Source organism: Propithecus coquereli, unplaced genomic scaffold, assembly GCF_000956105.1.
Source record: "Propithecus coquereli isolate 6110/MARCELLA unplaced genomic scaffold, Pcoq_1.0 Scaffold381, whole genome shotgun sequence".
Lineage (NCBI taxonomy): Eukaryota > Metazoa > Chordata > Mammalia > Primates > Indriidae > Propithecus > Propithecus coquereli.
Window position 1 is genome coordinate 1,168,052 of NW_012149519.1, and position 22,181 is coordinate 1,190,232.

Consider the following 22,181-nt stretch of genomic DNA (forward strand, 5'->3'; position numbering starts at 1 on the left):
TTATGCAAGCAATGAAATTATGCTAGTTGATGTGATGTATTGAATCCAGAAGTAAGATTTTTTCATAAAAATAAACAAAACATAAAACTGAATTCCTATAAATGTGAATTAGAATCTGTGATAGAACCAGTAGTGAATTATGTATGCTCCTGACCTCATTTTCAAATCAGCAAAAAATGCAAATAGGTAAAACAGAAAGAAATTGTGCTCTTAGAGGTAAATGTGATACCCAAGTAGCAAGCAAAAGTAAAATTGATCCAAAAAGGAAAGACCTGTATTCTAAATTTTTTCCTGTCAATCATAACATCTCGCTTTTAATTAACAGACCCCAAAAAGCTAAATCACACTCCTGTATCAACCATGGGTTCTTCTCAGCCTGTGTCACGACCGTTGCAACCCATACAACCAGCACCGCCTCTTCAACCATCTGGGGTACCAACAAGTGGACCATCTCAGACAACCATACACTTATTACCTACAGGTAAATTTGCTGAATGATTGAGCAGAAGCTTTAGTTTTGCTTAACTATGACTATGGAATTGAGTGGAAAGATAAGACAGAAAATTAAGAATCATTCTCATTGTTAATTTGAAGACAATGTATGTGTTTTTGAACGCAGTATAACTTACTGTTGCTTACTGTCTTAAGTAGTAGCACTGGTAGAGAATGGTTATAAAGAAGACAACCTGTATATATGTTTTTGTCATCTGCCAGCAGATGTCCTGTAAACAGCAGAAATGAATGTAGCTTCTCTAGAAAGGATGAATATCATGATTTGTTCAGAGTATAACCAAGAGGTTATAATTGATCAAATAGAAATTTTAAGTGAATCTTATCTTGAAGTAGTTTTAACTGGCCTAACACTAGTGTCAGGAAGTATGTGCTAATATTTTGCTTGCTACCTTTCAAGAAGCTGTAAATCAGACGTTTTCAAGGTATAACCTACATCTCCTAAACTGTTTAGAAGCCAATCAAGACAATTTGTCTTCTGCAAAACAGTCTATTGCTTGGGATTTATCTGCAAAATACCTATATAAGCACTCTTCTCATTAAGGAAAATACTGAGTAAAATGGGATTTTATCCAGTGAAATTTATACTTAAATTACCAGAGTAACTTACAGGAATAAGGATATTTTCTATAGTGATTTAACAGACCATTTGTTAATCTTTGAATTATGAAATTATTGTTGATACCCTAAGTGCCTGATAGTTATGGTAATTACTGTTTAGATTTGGATTTCAGAATTCTAGATGCTTATCCAGAATTTCCTACCAAGTTAAACTACGTTTTACCTTGTTGGCATTGCCAGGCAAAAGAATGTGCTTATATAACTTTATTAAGTTAGAATATGTAAAGACTGAGGAGTCTTTCTTTAGTAAAGGAACTGTTTTATCTTTGTTATATCTAGTATTTTTCTCCAAATTTATTTTATTATAAAACTTATTTTTTTCCATATGAAAGTAGATTTATTATTGTTTCATTGCATAATTATTATACTATGTGGTTATTTGTAAAATGTGATTCCAGTTCAGAGAGTTGTTATTAATACAGTGTTAACTCTTAAAAAATCTTCATTATTGTAGTTCCATCCTGTCAGTGAATGTTTAGGACTCATTTTTTGATAAGTATCAAATTAACATTACTCAAGGTATTAATGCTCTTTGGAACATACATTAGGAAGAATGCTAGAGTGGAGGAGGGGAAAGTCTGTATTTTAATGGATATTTTACTGTTATAAATAAAAGATAGGTTACTTCACCTGAACAAAACGTGAATTATAATAGCCAGGCAGTTTCTTGAACTGTGGGAATACAAAGATACTCTTTTGGATTCTTACTCCCTTGGCAGAAGCCCTGGAGGGCTTATAATTCCACTCTGCTAAGAACAATGTAAAATTGAGGAAGGATAAATTGCTGTAAGTCACTCCTGTGGTATCATACTCTCACCTGCAAACCGCCCTCCCTTTTTTTTTTTTAACCTTCACATGCTTATTATCTAGTCAAACTAAAGAATGGGAAGGGGATTGAAAGTGTTAAGTTGTTCTCTTTTTCTGAGTCTTGGATTTTAATATTATTAATTTTAGTTAGCTCTATCATTTTTATCCTGTAAGATTATAAAAGGAGACTGTTTATTTCTCTCATTGTTATAGTTAATTAGATTCTATGCAGAGTAATTACCATTTAATACAGTTTGCTTGACATAGAATTTACTGCACTGTTAATCTCTTTTTCTGCCTTCCATTAGCCCCAACTACCGTGAATGTAACACATCGTCCAGTAACTCAGGTGACCACAAGACTCCCTGTACCAAGAGCTCCTGCAAACCACCAAGTGGTTTATACAACTCTCCCAGCACCACCAGCTCAGGCTCCCTTGCGAGGAACTGTTATGCAGGCTCCGGCTGTTCGGCAGGTCAATCCCCAAAATAGTAAGAGACTTTTCGTATATATTGCCCCAAGATAAATGTAGCTCTCTCCAGCGTTTAGTTGGAGTGGCTTATATTGACATTAGATTTTGCAAAAAGTTCTTATATTTATTAAAACTATTATAAGTTTGAGATTTATTATACAACATATTGACTGTGGTATAGTTAATAACAATATATTATATACTTGAAAATAGCCGATAGAGCAGATTTTAAGTGTCGTCACCACAAAAAAAATGATAAGTGAGGCAATACATATGCTAATTAGCTTGATTTAACCATTCTGCAATGTATGCATATTTCAAAACATAATGTATACCATAAATATATATAATTAATATTTATAATTTAAAAAAACAATAATAATTTAAAAAAGAAATGACAAGAGAACCAAAAAACCTCTATTATTAGTTCAGTTTTCTTCTTTTAGGAGAGTTAACCAGAGAAAATTGGACATGTGCACTACTTGATTTGTGCTATATGTGTTATCTTTAATTTAATTATTTATGGTCAATACTGTTACAGTACCCTATTTGATGTTGGTTTATTCTCCACTCTATTAAGAGGCACCCTACCTAATTTAAGAGGGAATCATCAATTGTGACTTAGCCTAGTGACAGAAATCATGGTAGAGGTAGCCTCTCGTGAGTCTTAAAGATATGGAAGGTGGCTGAGAAATAAGGGAAAGTGTTGAAGGGAACTTGTGGTTTCCTCTCTCTCTCTCTATATATAATATGTTAGTTACATATGTATGTATGCAACTAATATATAATTATATATTAACATATACTATATATTAGCAGTAGTAGACTATATTATATAAACACAAGTTTATATAAAAAGCATGCTTAAAGTTTAAAGAAAAATAATAAAATGAACCATCTTGAACTCTTCATCGGGTTAAGAACTAGAACTCTATCAGTATCCTACAAGCCCTCCTGCAGGCCCTTCCTTAATTGCCTTCCTCCCCCTTTCCATTAGAGGTAATCACCATCCTTTTCTGTCAGTCATTCTGCTTTTCTTTATGATTTTGCCACCAATATAGGGATCACTAACATATATATATATTACTCAGTTTTGCAGAATTTAATAGCAAGAATAAATCTAGCTGTTTAAAGAAATTGTGCCATTATTAGATGATAGCTTCCGGAAGAAAATAAACTAAGTAGAGTCTCTAGATTATAGTCTGGCTTCAATTTTCTTAAGTTTACCAAGTTCCTTGTCTGAGAAAATTAGTTGGTAGGGTCAGGAATGAGTTCTGGGAAACTAGGCTCACCACTGTCAGGGCACCTGGCAGAACTATCGCATGGGCCAGGTAGTGAATATATGGCAAGAATATGGTCAAGGCAGTAGGGGACTCTAAATTTTCTGCTTCTTTTGCCCTGGTGTATGTCACAGCAGTTTTCTGTGGGGTGAGATGAGTATCCTTAGCTGATCAGCTGGGCATGGAGAGAAAGAAAGGAACCTCATTAACACAAATCAAGGATTATTTACTTGAGCTTTCTGTCCTGCTTAAAAAGATGAGACAGCAGGGATCCTTATGAAGATACTGTTCATGTGTCTAACCTCTGAATAACTGTTTCATTTTGACCTATCTGCCTTCTCTGCATGTGGTGCACAATCAGTTAGTATTGTAGGATTTTTTTTTTTTATTCATAGCCTTCCTGGTGGGGATCCATTTATTTCTCCCCATGCTGGACCTCCTATTTCTTGTACGTTATGTTTTCCTCTTTCTTTATTTTCTCTCTCATAATGGTGGCACACATCCTCCAGTGACTACTTGAGAAAGGGTTCATGGAAGTTAGATTTCTTTTGAGTGCTTGCATACATAAAAATTTCTTTATCCTCATGTTTAAATGATAGTTTGGCTGAATATATATAGACTTCTAGGTTGGGAATATTTTTCCTTTCCTATTTTGAAAACATTGCTTCACTGACTTCAAGTATTTAATCAGTGTTCCACCAAATTAACAATAGAATTCTGATTTTATTCCTTAATTTTCCTTTGTAGGTGTTACAGTTCGAGTGCCTCAAACAACTACGTATGTTGTAAACAATGGACTAACCTTGGGATCAACAGGACCTCAGCTCACAGTGCATCACCGACCACCACAAGTGCATACTGTAAATGTGCATGCTTGGCTTTACAAAATTCTCAATTGTAAAGCTATCAACTAATATTGTAGTTAACATTTTTCTTTAACGTAGTTATATCAAAGGGAAGTGATAGGTCTTTCTCATTTCCAGCAGAACTTTAAGAAAATTGATCTTACCGTTATGAACAAATGTTGCTAGGGATGAGGATCATTAAGAATCATTGAGTTTGCTTGTGGTGTACATTGTACAAAAGCAGGTCCACACCTGGGACATGTGAAGTGAAATAAACTATTTCCAACTCATGGTTAAATTAAGAAGGGGGCTGGGCACAATAGCTCATGCCTATAATCCTAGCACTTTGGGAGGACAAGGCGGGGGGATCCCTTCAAGCCAGAAGTTGGAGACCAGCCTGAACAGTGTAGTGAGACCCCATCTGTACAAATAATACAAATATTAGCTGGGCATGGTGGGCATACACCTGTCATCCCAGCTGGTTAGGAGGCTGAGGGAGGAGGATTGCTTGAGCCTAGGAATTTGAGATTGCAGTGAGCCATGATGACACCACTGCACTCTACCTGGGGCAACAGAGCAAGACTCTGTCTCAAAATAAATACATAAATACATTAATTAAATTAAGATGGGTATTTTTGATTTTTTTTTTGTTCTAACTTTATTTTTTTCCTCCAAACCTGTACCACTTCTAGCTGCTATGTTGTCATCAATTTATTGTTTTAAGTAATCCAATGGTATTGGGAAATCATTTATTAAGAGATAATAGAGAAAAACAAAGATTTCTCTTTAGATTTAGCCTCCAAAGTAATGTCGCATTATCCTGTGACAGGATTATGACAGTATTTGGTATGAAATATCATGTGAATGGAAATGCTGGCTTTATGAGAGAAGTGAGGGGGAGATTGTAAAGCTATCGCATATTATTGTGGTTAGCATTTTTCTTTAAAGAAGTTATATCAAAATAGTTATATCAGCTTTATAGCTGATATTACTTTTTACCTAGCAAACATCCTTTTTTTAAAAATGCTTGTAATAATTTATTGAGTGCTTCCCACTTACCAAGCACTGTTAATATACTTGGTCCTCATGCAGGAGTCCTTTAGGAGGACTGTTGCTAGCCTTTTTTTTTTTTTTTTTATCTTTTATTACAGATATGGCAACTTATACACAGAGAAGTTGAATAACCAACCCAAGGTCATACCTCTCAAGAACCCATGCATTTCAGCACTAAAGATTATGCTCTTAAATACCTATTATTTTTATAGTACCACTGCAGTGAAAGAATTATCATCAATAGAGCACCTATAGGCACTCCACTAAGTTGTTTTCTTTCTTTCTTCTTTTTTTTTCTTTTTTAATCCTTGTTCAAAGTGATCTATTAAATTCTTTACATGTATTATTTTATTTAATCCTTACAACCCTATGAAAATTAGAGTTATTATTTTCCTTCTGATAGAAGAGGATACTGTATAAGATGTTAAATTGTTCCTCATTGTCATTAGCCAAGATAGTGTCCGAGCCAGAGCCATTTAAAATCTCAGGTTGCCTGAGCTCAGCACTTCCAGAGTGTTTTCACGGTGCTACAGATCTGGCCCTATTAGGGTAAATGGCAAATATGCCATTACTTTTGTTTGCAGCTACAAATAAATTCTTTCATTGCATATTTCTTCAAAAAAATATATGGCAAAATCTATTTATAGCATAGTTTTGCAAATTTTATAACCCATCAGAGCTTTTTACATTTTTATTTTAAAAAAACCAGCATTCCATGTGTATTGTCTTATAATACACTGGAGAAATATTCTTTCTTTTAATGCAACTTTTAATAACTTTTTAAATGGAAAATTTCAAACATACATGAAAGACAAAATAATATAATGATCCCCACATACCCATCACCCATTTTCAACAATTACCAGTACATGGCCAATCTTATTTTGTCTATGTTGCCACTCACCTATTCCCACAACTCATGCAAACACTTGATTATTTTTAAGCATATCCTTGATGTCATATTATTTTATCTGCAGAAATTCAGTAGAATTCTCCACTGCAGTGTTGAAAACAATACAAAGACTTATTTTATTTTATTTTATTTTATTATTTTTTTGAGATAGAGTCTTGCTCTGTCACCCCAGATAGAGTGCAGTGGCGTCATCATAGCTCACTGCAACCTCAATCTCCTGGGCTTCCAAGGCGATCCTCTTGCTTCAGCCTCCCAAGTAGCTGGAACTATAGGTGAGTGCCACCACACCTGGGTAATTTTTTTTTTCTTTTTTTTTCTTTTTTTTTCTATTTTTTTGGTAGAGACGGGATCTCATTCTTGCTAAGGCTGGTCTTGAACTCCTGACCTCAGGCAAGCAATCCTCCCGCCTTGGCCCCCTAGAGTGCTAGAATTATAGGCACTCAGCCTAAAAACTCATTTGACTTAACTAGTTTTGTGGTATGAGCGGATTCAAAATCCTAAAATTTTAAGAAATTGGGATATTGCAGGCCATTTAAGCTATTGTCAAACACCTTAAACTGTTATGCTCCCTCTAGTCAAAGATCATGGCTTTATCCATCTTCTCTTAGATCTTACTAGCTTTATGTTTAATTTAATGTTATTCACTTGAGTGATTAAGTCATTTTAGGAAAAAAGATAATTTGAGAGAGGAAATACATGGCCAGTATTTGAATAAGTTCTACTTCTTTGGCTTTCGGTGTTTTATCTGATTTTGTTTCTTTTTTCTCTAACTTTGTTTCTTTGGCTTTTTAACAGTGGATTTACCTTTTTCCAGATATGTATATGAATTTTTTCCCACTAGGTGTATTCATTTCATCAACAGATTTGCATTACCTGAAATTAATCAGCACATCCTTTTTGCGTTTTTACTATGTGCAAGGCACTGGTTGGTACTAAGCTTTAAGAAAGCATGGAGATTTTGCCAGGCACAGTGGCTCACACCTGTAATCCTAGCACTCTGGGAGGCTGAGGCAGGAGGATCACTTGATGCCAGGAGTTCAAGAAAGCATGGAGATTTTAAAAGATGTCATCAGATCTTTACAGAATTCACAATATGCAAACTATCTACTTAATGAAATACATACAAAAACATATTTTTATTAGATGAATTTCAGTTAAGGTAGTCTTATTTGCTTTCTGACTTCAGTATAAATTGGTGAGCAATGATATGTTCTACTTAAAAGATCACTCATATTCTTAACTTCCTGGCTCTCACTCTTTTTTGAAGAAATTGTTATTCTGTCATCTTAAAACCCAGATATAATGATGATGATGATAATGTTCTAGTGTTAGACAAGTCAGTAGGGCTTCATCATTATCTGTCTTAGCTTCCCTTTCCAAATCATCTTTCACTATTCTTCTTCATATGCCCTATGTCCAAGAAAAAGGTAGCACTTGTTCTTGTCCTTAAGTCCTTTCACTTTCCTATCCCCATGCCTTTGCGCATGCTTTACCTGTTGGCCGAAAGATAAGTAACTATTTCTGCGTGTCTAAATCCCATCTTTCACAGTCCAATTTAAATATCAACTTTTTCATGTAGACTGGCCAAGAACATCGTACACATTAAGCGTTAATGTGTTTATTTATAAGAATATGCTACTGTCTTTATATTTCAAACAACTTAAAAATGAAAATATAGCTGTGCATTCCAATATCATATGATATTGGCTGCCACGCATATTGAAAAATGTTACATAATACTAAAATGAGAATCTGTAGCATAGAAAACTAAATCTTAAATTATTTTGTTAGAAGTAGATGATTATTTCAGTGTCTTTTGCAATGATGTTCCATAGGCAAGGGCTTTTTATTTTTATTTATTTCACAGTGTATATATATTTATATTATTATATAATATTATATATTATATTATTCCATGGTGTGTATGTGTGTGTGTGTATGTATCAATCACATTGTCTTTATCCAAACATCCATTGATGGACACATAGGTTGATTCCATATCACTGCAGTTGTGAATAGTGCTGCAACAAACATGAGTGCAAGTACCTTTTTGATGTAATGATTTGTTTTGTTTTGGGTAGATACCCCGTGGTAGGATTGCTGGATCAAATGGGAATTCTATTTTTAGTTCTTTGAGAAAGCTCTACTGTTTTCCATAAAGGTTTTACTAGTTTACATTCTCACCAACAGTTTATAAGCATTCCCTTTTCTCCACATCCTTGCCAACATCTGTTATTCTTTGTCTTTTTAGTAATAGCTGTTCTAACTGGTGTAAGATGATATTTCATTGTGGTTTTAATTTGGGTTTTCCTGACGATTACTGATGTTGAGCCTTGTTTCATATGCTTGTTGGCCATTTGTATATCTTTTAAAAAATGTCTGTTCATGTCTTTAGCCCACTTTTTAATGAGATTATTTTGTTGTTGTTGAGTTGTTTGAGCTCCTTGTATATTTTGGATATTAGTCCATTGTCAGATGCACAGTTTGCAAATATTTTCTCCCATTCTACAGGATGTCTTGTCACTCTTGTTTATTATTTCTTTTGCTGTGCAGTAGCTTTGTAGTTTGAGTCCCATTTGTCTATTTTTGTTTTTGTTGTGTTTGCTTTGACATTTTTTAGTCATGAATTCTCTTTGCCTAGACCAACGTCCAAAAGAGTTTTGCTTAGGTTTTCTTCTAGTATTTTTATAGTTACGGGTCTTACATTCAAGTCTTTAATCCATCTTGAGTTAATTTTTGTATCTGGTGGGAAATAGGGGTCCAGTTTCATTCTTCTGCATATAGCAATCCAGTTTTCCCATCACCATTTATTATATAGGGTGTCCTTTCCCCAGTGTATATTCTTGGCAACTTTGTCAGGTCGTGTAGCTTTATCATCTGTTCTATTGATCCATATCTCTATTATTATACCAGTACCATGCTGTTTTGGTTAGTGTAGTCTTGTAGTATATAATTTGAAGTCAGGTAATATGATGCCTCCAGCTTTGTTCTTTTCGCTTAGGATTGCTTTGGCTATTTGGGCTCTTTCTTGGTTCCATGTGAATTTTAGGATTGCTCTTTTCTAAATCTGAAAAATGACATCAGTATTTTGATAGGAATTGCATTGAATCTGCAGATTGCTTTGGGCAGTATGGTCATTTTTAACAACATCGATTTTTCTCATCCATTGGATGGGATGTTTTCCATTTGTTTGTGTCACTACAGTTTCTTTCCTCAGTGTTTTGTAGTTTTCCTTGTAGAGATCCTTCACCTCCTTGGTTAAATATATTTGGGGTGGGGGGTGTCTGTGGGTTTTTTTTTTTTTGTAGCTGTTATTAATGGGATTGACTTCTTGATTTGGTTCTCAGCTTGATTATTATTGGCATGTAGAAATAATACTGATTTTTGTATCCTGAAACTTTGCTTAATTCATTTATCAAATATAGGAGTCTTGTGGAGAAGTCTTTAGGGCTTTCTAGATATAAGATCGTATTGTCAGCAAACAGAGCTAATTTGACTTCTTTTTTCTAATTTGGATGCCTTTTATTTCTCTTCTCTGGCTAGGACTTCCAGTTCTATATTGAATAGGTATGGTGAAAGTGGGCATCCTTGTGTTGTTCTAGTTCTTAGAGGGAATGCTTTTTAACTTTTCCTTGTTCAGTATGATGTTGGCTGTGGGTTTGTCATATATGTCTTTTGTTACCTTGAGGTATATTCCTTCTATGCCTAGTTTGTTGAGGGTTTTTATCATGAAGGTTGCTGAATTTTATCAAATGCTTTTTCTGGATCTATTGAGATGTTCATATCATTTTTGTTTTTAATTCTGTTTATGTGGTGAATCACATTTATTGATTTGCATATGTTGAACCATCCCAAAACTCAATATTTTAGGTCTAGGAATTATAGTAGGTATAAGCTTAGTACCATTGTTTGGGGCATATTGGTTACAAATCACCAACTAGAGCTTGCCAGTTTGGCTATGATATTTGGTACTTCCCAGAATTCTTGAAGTAAAATGATATCTCTCTGCATGATCTCCCAGTTCTCTTAGTTCTAGCATTCTAAAATAGTTCTTTCTTGGATCATTATAAGTCATTGTGACTCTTCTTTTTTCAGGAGCCCCCACGCCCTGTGCACCCAGCACCCTTACCAGAAGCCCCACAGCCACAGCGTCTGCCCCCAGAAGCTGCCAGCACATCTCTGCCTCAGAAGCCACACTTGAAGTTAGCACGAGTTCAGAGTCAGAATGGCATAGTACTGTCATGGAGTGTCCTGGAGGTGGATCGAAGCTGTGCCACTGTTGATAGCTACCATCTCTATGCTTACCATGAGGAACCCAGTGCCACTGTGCCCTCACAATGGAAAAAGATTGGGGAGGTAAAGGCACTTCCCTTGCCTATGGCATGTACTCTCACCCAGTTTGTATCAGGCAGCAAATACTATTTTGCAGTACGAGCCAAGGATGTTTATGGACGTTTTGGACCTTTCTGTGATCCTCAGTCAACAGATGTGATCTCTTCTTCCCAGAGCAGTTAAACCTTGGAGCCTTTATCTCTTCCTCTTTTAAAAGTTCCACTTTTGATCTTGTTTTTAATCTTGTGCATGATATCCAATGTAAAATCCACATTGTGCAAGATTTCTTGGACAGATGTGTGTATACACTACATTTGTTTATAACCAGAAGTAAAATAAACTCAGCCCACAAAGCAAGAATCTTTTCCTGGACAATTTAAACTTCAGGGTTTTGAAATGTAAATGTGTACCTTGCTTTAGTTTTGAGGCTGGGGAATATGTGTGCGTGTTTGTGTGTTTTTTCCCTATTTATGTGTTATTGCATTGGAATCTCCCATTTTTATTCTCAAAATTTCTCTCTCTTTCAGTATGAAGTAAGTATATCAAAAGATCTGGGATATGTAACTGGCATGATTCTGCTTCTAAGGGATCTATAAGATCATAGTTAAGTGATTTAAACTGAACCTAAACAAAACCCAAAGAAATAAATAAAAAGCAAAATGGCTAAATAGTTTAAAATAGGTTAATTGGAACACAGGAAAGGATCTATTCATCTTTTCTTTTGTCTCTTCTCCTGGATTGTTAATTAGGTGAAAAAAGATCTGCAATGGCCCCTCCCTTTTCTAATCTGGCTTATACTTTTATTTTGTGCCTTAAAAATTAACTGCAAAAATAAACATGGCCATATGTTCATCATTGTTTACTCTTCCCTTTCAGCCTTTCACTCTTTATTTCTCCTTCATCTCTACCATAGCACAGCCCCAAATAATTTTTAAACCAAGGCATGCATATATTCATACATACATATATACATACATATATATATTTTATATATATATATATATTTATTCTCACCTGTGGCATCACTATATTTAACTCCAAAAATTTGACTTGCTATTTTCTTCTAAGAATAGATGCTTTTATTTTTGGTCACTATTTAACTCTGTGTAAAGTGGACCAAGAGAAAACCATATTGTGTAAGAAAATTTTCCATCAGACCTGTTTTAGTATCCATGTTGCACACCATGTTAGAGATTTTGAAAGCAATTCTAGTTCATTTTACCACCCAAATCTATCACTCAATACGAGTGAATTCCTTACTATTCTTTCAAAGGAAGTAAATAATAAAATTCACAAAATAGAGTGAGCTAAAATATCAAGAGGAAAGCTTCATTTCCTCTCTACTCTCATATCATCCTTCCTGTTTTAACCTTTTAACTTTGTTTTTGATGGTGCCAAGTTGAGTCTGATTTTCCCTTTGTCAGCTTTAGATAGAATTTAAAGTGTATCCTTTCAAGTCATTTTAGGTAACAATCAGATATAACCGCCTGTGTATCTCCGTTTCTCTTCAAAGTTAATGAAATTCAGCTTAGGTCATGGATTTTCAACGTGAGCGCCAACCATACTGGTGTCAGGTAGGTGTTTTGAGTGTAGATAGTTTAGGACTGGAGGGCTGGGCTCTTTTAGGAATAAGGATGTGGTTGAGAATATTTTGAAAGAAATTCATAAAATAACTTTCTAGTTATCTTCTCTTATAATATTTGAATTCATATTTTTACCTTCTGAAAATAAATTCATCATTCATTTTCCTGGAATTGCAGGAGGGAGCTATCCCTTTTGTTAATGCTGTTTTGTTTGCAACTTTGATGGCTTGTAATAGGAAGTATTCTAGCTATAAAGAAACTCTCTTTAGAGACTTTTTCACTGGTCAGTATACTGTCCTCGCAGGTATGAGGTTTGACTGATGATGGAGAAAGCCTACAGATTGCCAAAAAGTAAATGCTCCAAACCTTCCTTTCACTTTCACAAAATGAGACCATAGTGAGAATTAGAGTTTTCCATGAATGAAATTTTCCAATCAACTATGTCAATATTACTCATTTTAGGACTAATGATTAATGGTAAAGAAGTTGCCAACGTCACAACAGTGAACATTTTGAAAGGAAGAAATTGATGATCTTCTCAATGTATATGAACACCTATCTATATCTGCATGTATATATGTTTTTACGTGCAGTGGTTCAATGTTGTTATGTATTCGAGGTCATTCCTGTCTACAGAATTGAAGCCCCATGTTCAAATAATTCTTTATTCATCATTTTTATGGTAACAATTTGCTTAAGTAGCCTACAAAAGGTTCTTTTGATAAACATCTTTATTTGTATTTACTAAAAAAACTTTCATAGCATTATATAATCATGTGAAGAAAGCCCACTATAATGGAAACATTTCATTCTTTTAGCCTATATTGTGTTTTTTGTTAAAGGAAAAAAAAATGAATTCTCAAATAGTAACCCTAAAAATAGATTCACTACGGTAAAATAATTACTTAAAATATTTTATTCCAGATGGTGGAAGGAAGGTACAAAGAGAGACTGTAATTATTCAAGGAAAAAGTATATTTATTATAACATGGTCTCCTCAAATTAGCCTGCCATAGGACTTAGGGGCAACAGCGATATTGGATTTACTGAAAGTGTTAGGTTAGAACACTAGACTTTTATTTGGGGCAGGTTTCAACGTTGATGAACGCTGACTTTTTATTTGGTTGTTTCTTTAGAGAGAATGGGGGACTCAACTAGAAATCGCTACTGATAACAGACTTTTTAGTAGCAGTTTACACTCCATGGTTACCTTTTTTAAAATTTCATGGTATCTTTTCACAAAGTATTAAAAATAAGCTTCATTATCCCATTTTGGGAATGCACGTTTGCTACATTTTTAGCCTGACAATACTAAGGTATTGCCTTATTCGAAATCCTGGAAACCTCTGATATTTCAGCCTGAAAAGTAGAATGTTTATATGGCATTTAATGGTAATGGTGATGTCTGTTACTTTGCACTTTGTCAGAGTAGTTTTCACCCTGTTTTAAGTGTGAGTAAGCCTCTTTTTAAAATTATGTTCTTGCCGGTAAATTTATGAGTTGCGTACAAAGACATCTGTTGTTAACAGTTAACTTTTTGAGGTAACTATATCCCTCGATTTCTCTGGACTCACTTTTTAAAATATGCAGAATACTGTGTACTGTTTAACATAGTATATAAGTTTATGAGAGAAGTGGAGAATTTTCTTCCTAGAAAAGTGAAAATTTATTGAGATACCGTTTGCCTCACAGAGAGGTGTTCCTTACTCTCCCCATCCCCATTGCCAGATAATGTATCTTGAAAAAAATGACCTAAAGCAAAGAGCTTAGAATCTTGGATGCATCTGTCTGAAGAACTCCCTAGGCAGGCTGCACCTTACAGTTCTCTTACTGCATTGGGTAAGTGTTAACTTAGTTTTCGTTATTTTGCTTTACATATTCTCCAAATTATCATTTATGCAGCAAGGTTAGTGTTAATATTGCATGGTAACATTTAATTTGTTCCATGAGTTTTCCAGTACTGTACAAGATCAACAAAGTAATGCCTGTGGTATCCTCATTTCTCATTTTTATACACTGTGATCTTAGCACAGTAGGGTACTGCAAAGACCTTCCAAGTGTTCTCCCTGACTTTCCTTCTTGGGCCATTTCAGTATCCTCAGTATCCTATGATTTTTTTTTATGTGTTATTTTATCACTGTCCTGTGGTTGGCCCGTTTTATTCTAATTTCTGGAAAAACCATGTCCCAGTATTAGAATACTGCAAATAACTATCTAAAACCAATGTACGATTCCACCTTCCTTACTATTTACTGGGTACATGCCTTTTTTTCCTCTTTTAGTTTTGGGAGACACACACACACAAATCAGAGCAATTCTCATGAGGAGTTTGTTAGTGTGGCAGACTTACCCAATTCCTGAAACTCATTCATCCCCTTGAGCCAGCCAATGGGGAGGAATAAAATAATCCAAACACATTTTGTCTTCTCATCTTCAAATAATTTTATCATGTTAAAATAAGCTTTCCTTTTTTTATTTGTAGAATCAACGAAGTACTCGTCATTTATATTTAAATGCTGTCTTTTGCGGGGGGGCAAATAAGGTAACTGGGCAATCAAACACCTTTTGGGGATCCTGGCTTTAGTATTTTATTAGCCATTTCAAATTAAATATAAAAATAAATCCTTTGTAAGAAACTCGCACCCTGATTTTTGTTTATTGCAGATGAAAGTGTAAATAGTAAGGCAATGTAAGACCTTCCTAATGTCTAATATAAACTGGGCTTTAGTAGTTGCCCTATTTTTATTAGGTTTTGAAGGTTTTTGTGGGTTTTTTTTTCTTTCTTTTTAAATGTACAGTAGAGTGGTATCTGTATAAGTGTTAACTGTAGTGGGGTTTTGTCCAGCAAGCCTGAAATTTATACTTTGAAATAAAACTACTGGATTTTTAACATTCTGAGTACTCTGATTCATTCTGATAATTCACAGCCCTTGTGTTTTTTCTTTCAAAAGTCTCCCACCTTGTGTAGAATCACCCATTATATACCGTACAATTTGGCTTCTTTAACCTGCTCAGCAATTCCGTGGCACTCAAACCACATATAACTCTCCAGCTATGAAAGCAAGTTGCTGTGCAGAGTTGTTGCTAGATTGGATGGGTGCTTTTAACTAATGGGAGACAACAGCGAGGTTGACTGTATCGTATGCACCACAGAAAGACTCAGCTGATGAGAGATTCCTTTGGAAACAGCTCCACAGTCCCCCAGGGTTTTGTCATTAAGTATATCTGGCTAGAGGAAGGGGGAAGAGCATGGGGGGAGTACAGGTTCTTAGGGCCAAGCCTGGAAGTGGCACCCATCCAGGTTCTGTGGCTAGGGCTGTCACGTGGCACAACTACCTAAGGGACCCTGAGAGATGTGGTCTGTGTGGGCAAGCATAAAAGGAGAATATAGATTTTGGTGAATAAAGGAGCAGTTTCCGCCACATCCTCTTGTATATTAGCTTGTATGCTAAAGCCTAGTACTGTTATTTATCACACACAATGTTTCTTCTGCAGTGCTCCACCTTGTAGCGAATGCTTGCTGTTAAAATCAGTGGAAAATGAAAGTGACAGATGAATTTACTGTATTTTATTAAGAGTAATTCTGACAGAAAAAACATAGCTAAAATAGTACCTTTGGTTTCCTATTTGCAGCCTTTTATTCCCTTCTATTCCCTCATCTCCCTCCTTCATTTTATGTCAAGTTTCAGAATTGGTTTCATGGTAATAAAATCAAAGTCGTAAGCCTCTGGCATGCCCTGATGGAGAGTTTTGTTGAAACGGTTCCAGTGGAAAACAGGGAGGCCGCCTTGTACTGTGGGGCCACTGATGGCATAGGCTGTGTACTGCGATGCTAGGTAGATATCCGCCACCTGGGAAAAGAGAGGCGAGGGGACATTTTAGAAAGTCATTTGGAAAAAAAATCTCGACTAAATCCATGACTTTCTCCCCCCTTTTCTTTCCAAAGTCACAATATTGGCCCCTTTAAAAAATTTTCTTGCAAACTTCCACGTCTTTACATGATACACTCTTCTGTATCCATGTGGCATTTAAGTGTGAATTGACCAGTAGAAGTGTGTCAAATGAACACTGTAGCCAAAAATGAAATCTTTATTCAGATTACTCATTCAGAATTTTAGCTCCAAAACTTGTTTAAAAATCACTTAACCCTTCTGTGACTCAGTTTTCTCATTTGTAAAGTGGGCTCCATAGAGTTGTCATGAGGATTAATGCAAGCAATGCTCAGAGCAGTGCCTAGAGTATATTAAGTCCCAAAGAAAAGTTGTTATTAAACAGGGCAGTAACAAGAGTTTTAAAGTAGAAGGAGCTCACTATCAAAAAATGAGGGCCATGGTTCTCAAAAACACCTAACAACTGAGTAGCAGCAGGTCTTAGAGGAGAAAGAAAATCTCTGAGCTTCTGGTTTTTCCCATATTCAAAATGACTCTAAAGAGATAAATTATATTTTGAAAGTATATGCTTCAACAGAAACTTTTTTTGATGAAAAACAGCAGGTCACTGTCTCCAGCCATGAAATTTGGCAGAAGGAAGCTTGAGTTGGGTTCTCCCAGGCAAGGCAGCACAGGTGATTTTCTTTGTGTATTCTGGGATGGATATAACACTTCACACACTTTCCTGAATGTTTGAAAATATGAATACCATTTAAAAAAATACGAAGGCATACATTGGGGCTTCCTCTGTGCCGGATTCTCTACAGCCACTTTGTTTACATCTGCTGTTTAGGTATTAGGCTGATAGAAAATAGTGTGCAGGTGGGGCCGGCATTCCTACGATTCTGAGCTGAGAACAGAACAGTTCACTCCTTACAGGCATCTTCCAGAATTTAGGACAGGCAATGCAAAAGAAAAGACATATGCCTGCCCCAAAATTGCAAAAGGATGTGATTCTTTCCACCAACCAAATGGCTAACTCATACCCTCAGACATCCCAAATCCAGCAGTGTGCAGATAAATTTTTAACAACCAGCTCCCTGAATAAAAATTAAAAAAGGCCCTGATGTGCGGTATTTGCCAATTTCCATGGTGTGAATACTCCCACCATGGCTGATTTCAAGCTATCAACATGGTATCAACTGACTCACAATTAGTTCTCACGCCTACCGGAGCCAGCTTCAGCAAACCACTGCAAGCCGACTTATTACCTGTTGTTATGAGATCTATGACGGCACTTATCAATTCTAACATGGTGAAAAACACTTGTTCAGCTAATTCAATTCATGTTTAACATGAAAGTACACTGCTACTACTAATATGTTCTTTGGACATTCGGTCAGTCTGGTAAAACTTAACAATATTATCGTCATCATTGTCATCATGACTGTGTATATTTACAAATAATTCACTAAGTACTGTTCTAAACTTTTTACAGATTTAAAGGTTTAGTCTTTACAAAACCCTATGAGGTATGCATTTCCACTTTACAGATGAGGAAACAAAAACACTACAAAATTATGTGATTTGCTATTAAGTAGCAGAGCAGGGACTTGAAGTTAGGCAGTGGGACCTACTGCCAGAATCTCTGAAAAAGCTGATTGCTGAACTGAGTTTATGGTTAGAGGCATCATTGTGCTTAATGCCACAAAAACCTCTGCAGCTTTGCCTTTGAGGAAGCCTACATGCTGGTGGAAATTCAATTCAAAAGCCAGCAGTATGTTACCTTCGTGTCGTAGCAACCTCCGGGACTTGGGTTAGGTGAGTTCAGGTCCTCACGGCAGCAGATGGTATTGCAGGGATCACCCTTACTATAAGGATCCTTCTTATAATCTAGGGAACAAAGAGTGATGGGGAAAAGAATGATTATTGGCTATTCTGAGACACACGCATCCCCAGGAAGGCTTTCGGACTCGTTAAAGCCCAGATAATCACAGTCCCCCCCACCAGCCTCCTGAGCCCGGCCTGCTTCCAGGTGCAGACGTCTCCCTTGGCTTGTTAGGAAGGAGCATCTGCAAGTCCTCTGCCCCAGCCTGCCCTCGGGAGCCTTGCACAGTGAAGGGTGGATGGAACAGAGATAACAGAAGATCAACGTGCATCGATTTTTTCCAATAAAAGAAATTCAAATTTGACTTTGATACTGTTCATCAAAAATAAAGTATTTATGAATATTTTCTGTTTTATTTGCTGTCTTTATCCTTGGAAGGAAACTTGTGTAAGAGAAGGAGGGGGAGGATCCTGCCTAGGTCATTTCTGTGTTTTACATATAATTTTTTCAATTAAAAAAATCTGTAGACTTTTCTCTGTCGTTTTATAAAGGAGGCCAAAATTCTACTTGTTGAGTATAAAATATCTATATAGTTGAATGCTAAATACTTAATTCAGGTAACTTCCTATAATTCCTTCTAGTACAGAGATGATAAACTTACATGGATTCTTTATCCATGGGGAAGAAAGGGAGTTTTGAAGAATGATTCTCGAGAAATGTGCTACGTACTGTTGTATCTCATGATATATTTCATGGATGCCATATTGGTCACTTTCCCTTGGTCACGCCGGAAGATTTTGGCTCTTGGAGCTAAATCATAAGAGTAGTCCAAACCCAACTTCTGAACTAGCAAGGGATAGCCACTCCAGTTGTAGATTTTTTCATGGAAAGGAATGTTGTAGGAGGGCCAATATCCTGATTTGGAATGGAAGGCAAGAAGGAGGGAGACAGATAAAGGGGGAACAAAAGAAAGAAGTTATTAGTGATGGTTTATTTTAAAAATTGGCACAGGTGTTTAATTACAAAATGATTGTCTAGAAAATAAAGCTTTGAATGTGAACCCTGGCAGCCAAACTGAGCCTTTTCAATTTCCCGAATTGGTATACTTTTAGATTATTTCATTAGAGGAAGAAGAGCATTAGAATTCTTTGCTTTTTACCAAAAATTCTTAAAACATTCTATAAATCAGAAAATAGCCTCATTTTCTATACAGCAAAATAAAGTATGATGCAAAGTGGTCTGGGGACCTCTTCTAAGTGGATTTGGTTATGGAAATGCCAAAAGATGGTTCACAATGTGGCCCCAAAAAAAAAGATGCCACATACTAATCACGGGATAGTGGAAGAACACAGCATTGGGAATCAGAAGTCCTAACTTCTAGGCTCAGGGCCGAATAGCTAGGTTTTAGGCAGTTAACCTCATGTTCCCCTTTTGGGGGAGGAGTCAAAGGTAGGAGGAGTCCATAGTGTGAGAGGGTCGAGGAGGATCTTTACATTTCTAGCCGGCTTTTAACTGCTTTGACTCTAAGCATTTATGAAGGCTCTGCTTCATTGACAGCTTCGCAGTGTTCTAAGGCTACCCAGCCCACTAGCCACTAAGCACCAAGCATGAGACACAGCTCTAGTATAAGCAGCATTCCAGAAATATCCTAGATTACACTGGAAGGGCTTATTGCCTACAGGACAGTCAACATAGGATGTCTCCACCATTCAGTGATTTCCCACCTCCATACTCTTCTCCTGGCCTTTGTCTGCCTTTCTCCCTTCTACTGGGCTCCTCCGATGCAGGGATGAGGTTATTGAGGAAAAAAAGCAAATGACAAGACATTCTACCTTGCTAGTTTTGGGACAAAGAGCCAGTATAAGGAAGAATTGAGATCAGAATGGCATTGAAATTATGGTGTTAAAATCAGATTTGTTGCTAAAACACACCTAGGTTATATAGATGTCAAAAATACAAATTAGTGGTTGTGAACCTACACCAGGACTGTTCTGTTTTACAGATGAAGAAAGTGAGGCTTGGAGAGATTGGATAATTTGCCTGAGATTTTAAGGAGCTGAGATTTGAATCAAGGCAGGGAAACTCCTGGCTTCCAATGTCTGGGCTCTGTTCTTGCCCTCCAGAACGGCTCTCTTCAATCCCGCCCACGAGCCAACGCTGCTATCTTAGTGTCACCAGTGGGCTGGGTCCGCCAGACCTTACTACGGCTCTGCCCATCCTGGGTTCTCACGGCGGCTTTGCGTGCTCTGCCTCCCTTCTAGACTACTGAGTGCCTCGACCTCGACGGCAGGGATTTTGTATCCTCACTTTCCCGGTCCCTAGGCCAGAGTAGCAGTCCATAAATATTAACTGTATTGAACTTAAAGCTTTAATCAGGGACACAGGAGAGAAGGTAATATTAGAGCCATGAGAAATCACAGGGTCGCGAATGCCTGACTTGCGTCCCAATTTGCACATTGTCTCATGAGAGTCTGTGGTGTAGGTGTAATGCTATACTAAACCTGGTACTTCGCTCCCAGGGTAGCTAGCAGTGGCTTCCCTACCCTTTCTGCCCGCCCCCCCCACATACCCCCGGTCACACGTCCACACAGCACGCAGTCCCCCACCAGGTGCTCACACACGCGCATCAGTCCTCCCGACTTACAACATGAAGAAAGTACCTTTCCGTAGAACATCCGTTTGTTCAGAATATTCTACGTATGCGGGAATTTGCTCCACAATGTACAGAGTGCCTTTGCCAAGGCTGTGGTTCAGCTTTACCCTCTTCAGGTCCAGGACCATGTACTGATTGTTGTAGGTGCCTGAAATACCAGGAGACAGGCAGGCAAGACGCGGCTGTAGCTTCACTGGGTAACTAGTCTAAATCTAAACACGTGTCCATGCCTAAAGGTTAGTTATTCTACAGGGCCACTTACCAGAGTTGTATTTTGAGAAGATCTCTGCCCAGCTCTTGCCATTATCTGCCATCATATTGGCCACACGGACCCTCTGCCAGGCCAGAAGAGTCTCGGGTCTCACCTCCTTTAGTAGCGTTTTATTGTACACGCTGTTCGTAGTCTGCAGCAGTATCAGACCACTGCTGAGAATGTAGAAGTCATCCAGAGACTCCAGAAACCCTACAGGAAAGAAAAATATACACAACAGCAAACGTATGCCTGGAATATTGAACCACCATTTTCAGCACAGAGCTTTACACACACAATGCGTTTCGCAGAGGGTATGTGTGGTCACCATCCTTGATCCGCAGTCGCCTTTCCCCGCTGTGGCTAACCTCTAAGGCAGTTACCCGAGTGTTAAGTGTCGCTTATGCATGTGCCAGTAGACCTCCACACTTGAATTCTCCGTTGAAAATTTTTGATTTTATGATTTGGGACGACAAATATATATGAAATCAGGAATATTCCGAGTTTCCAGAACGATAAACAGAAATAGATCCCCACTTGCTAGGATTTTGCAGAACTTTTAATTAGCATGTATTTTTCAAATTTTATATGAGTCTACATAATTTTTATAAGTGGAAAAAACATCTACATTTATAAAAAGCAAACATGGTTTTGAAACTAGGACATCGATACTCTGGGTCAATGTTTTTTATAAATGTTGCAGGCAACACAGGAAAATCAATGAAGCCATAGTTTCCTGAAGGCCTGTTTTGTGGTTTATATTGGGATGATTATGCAAGGGATAGAATACCAGGCACAGCTGTAATAATAAGAGAGGGTATGTTGTTATCAGTAACCAACAGTAATGAGCAAACTGTCTGTGCTATACTAGTGTCAGAAAAGGGCCTCAGTGGGAGAGTTAGAAGGGACCAGAGTGATAAGTTCCTCTGGTGTATCCCATTAATTCCATTAATTCCATGAATGGGATTAATGCCTTTATAGAGGAAGCCTGAGGGCGCTGGCTAGCCCCTTCTACTATGTAAAATCACAACAAGAAGGCCTTTTTTTTAGAGAGACAGGATCTCACTCTGTCACCCAAGCTGTGCAATCACAGCTCACTGCAGCCTCAAATTCCTGGGCTCAAGCGACTCTCCTACCTCCTGAGTAGTTGGGACTATAGTGCATG

The 22,181-nt window shown here is 37.0% G+C and overlaps 2 protein-coding genes across 3 annotated transcripts in view; one reads left to right on the plus strand and one right to left on the minus strand.

Moving 5' to 3' along the window:
* The window catches only part of ATF7IP (activating transcription factor 7 interacting protein), a 66,263-nt gene extending 55,027 nt beyond the window's left edge, over window positions 1-11,236 (plus strand). For both annotated transcript variants that reach the window (XM_012652174.1, XM_012652175.1), the window contains exons 11-14: window positions 326-481; window positions 2,247-2,429; window positions 4,438-4,550; window positions 10,597-11,236. In XM_012652174.1, coding sequence (XP_012507628.1) covers window positions 326-481; window positions 2,247-2,429; window positions 4,438-4,550; window positions 10,597-11,016 — 872 coding nt within the window. In that variant the 3' untranslated portion in view covers window positions 11,017-11,236. The remainder of the gene's footprint in view (window positions 1-325; window positions 482-2,246; window positions 2,430-4,437; window positions 4,551-10,596) is intronic.
* Window positions 11,237-15,958: 4,722 nt separating this feature from the next.
* The window catches only part of PLBD1 (phospholipase B domain containing 1), a 78,660-nt gene continuing 72,437 nt past the window's right edge, over window positions 15,959-22,181 (minus strand). Inside the window, exons 7-11 of the mRNA XM_012652177.1 lie at window positions 21,029-21,229; window positions 20,774-20,914; window positions 18,843-19,028; window positions 18,072-18,178; window positions 15,959-16,267 (exon numbers count right to left, since the gene is read on the minus strand). Of these exons, the coding sequence (XP_012507631.1) occupies window positions 16,085-16,267; window positions 18,072-18,178; window positions 18,843-19,028; window positions 20,774-20,914; window positions 21,029-21,229 (818 nt within the window). The 3' untranslated portion in view covers window positions 15,959-16,084. The remainder of the gene's footprint in view (window positions 16,268-18,071; window positions 18,179-18,842; window positions 19,029-20,773; window positions 20,915-21,028; window positions 21,230-22,181) is intronic.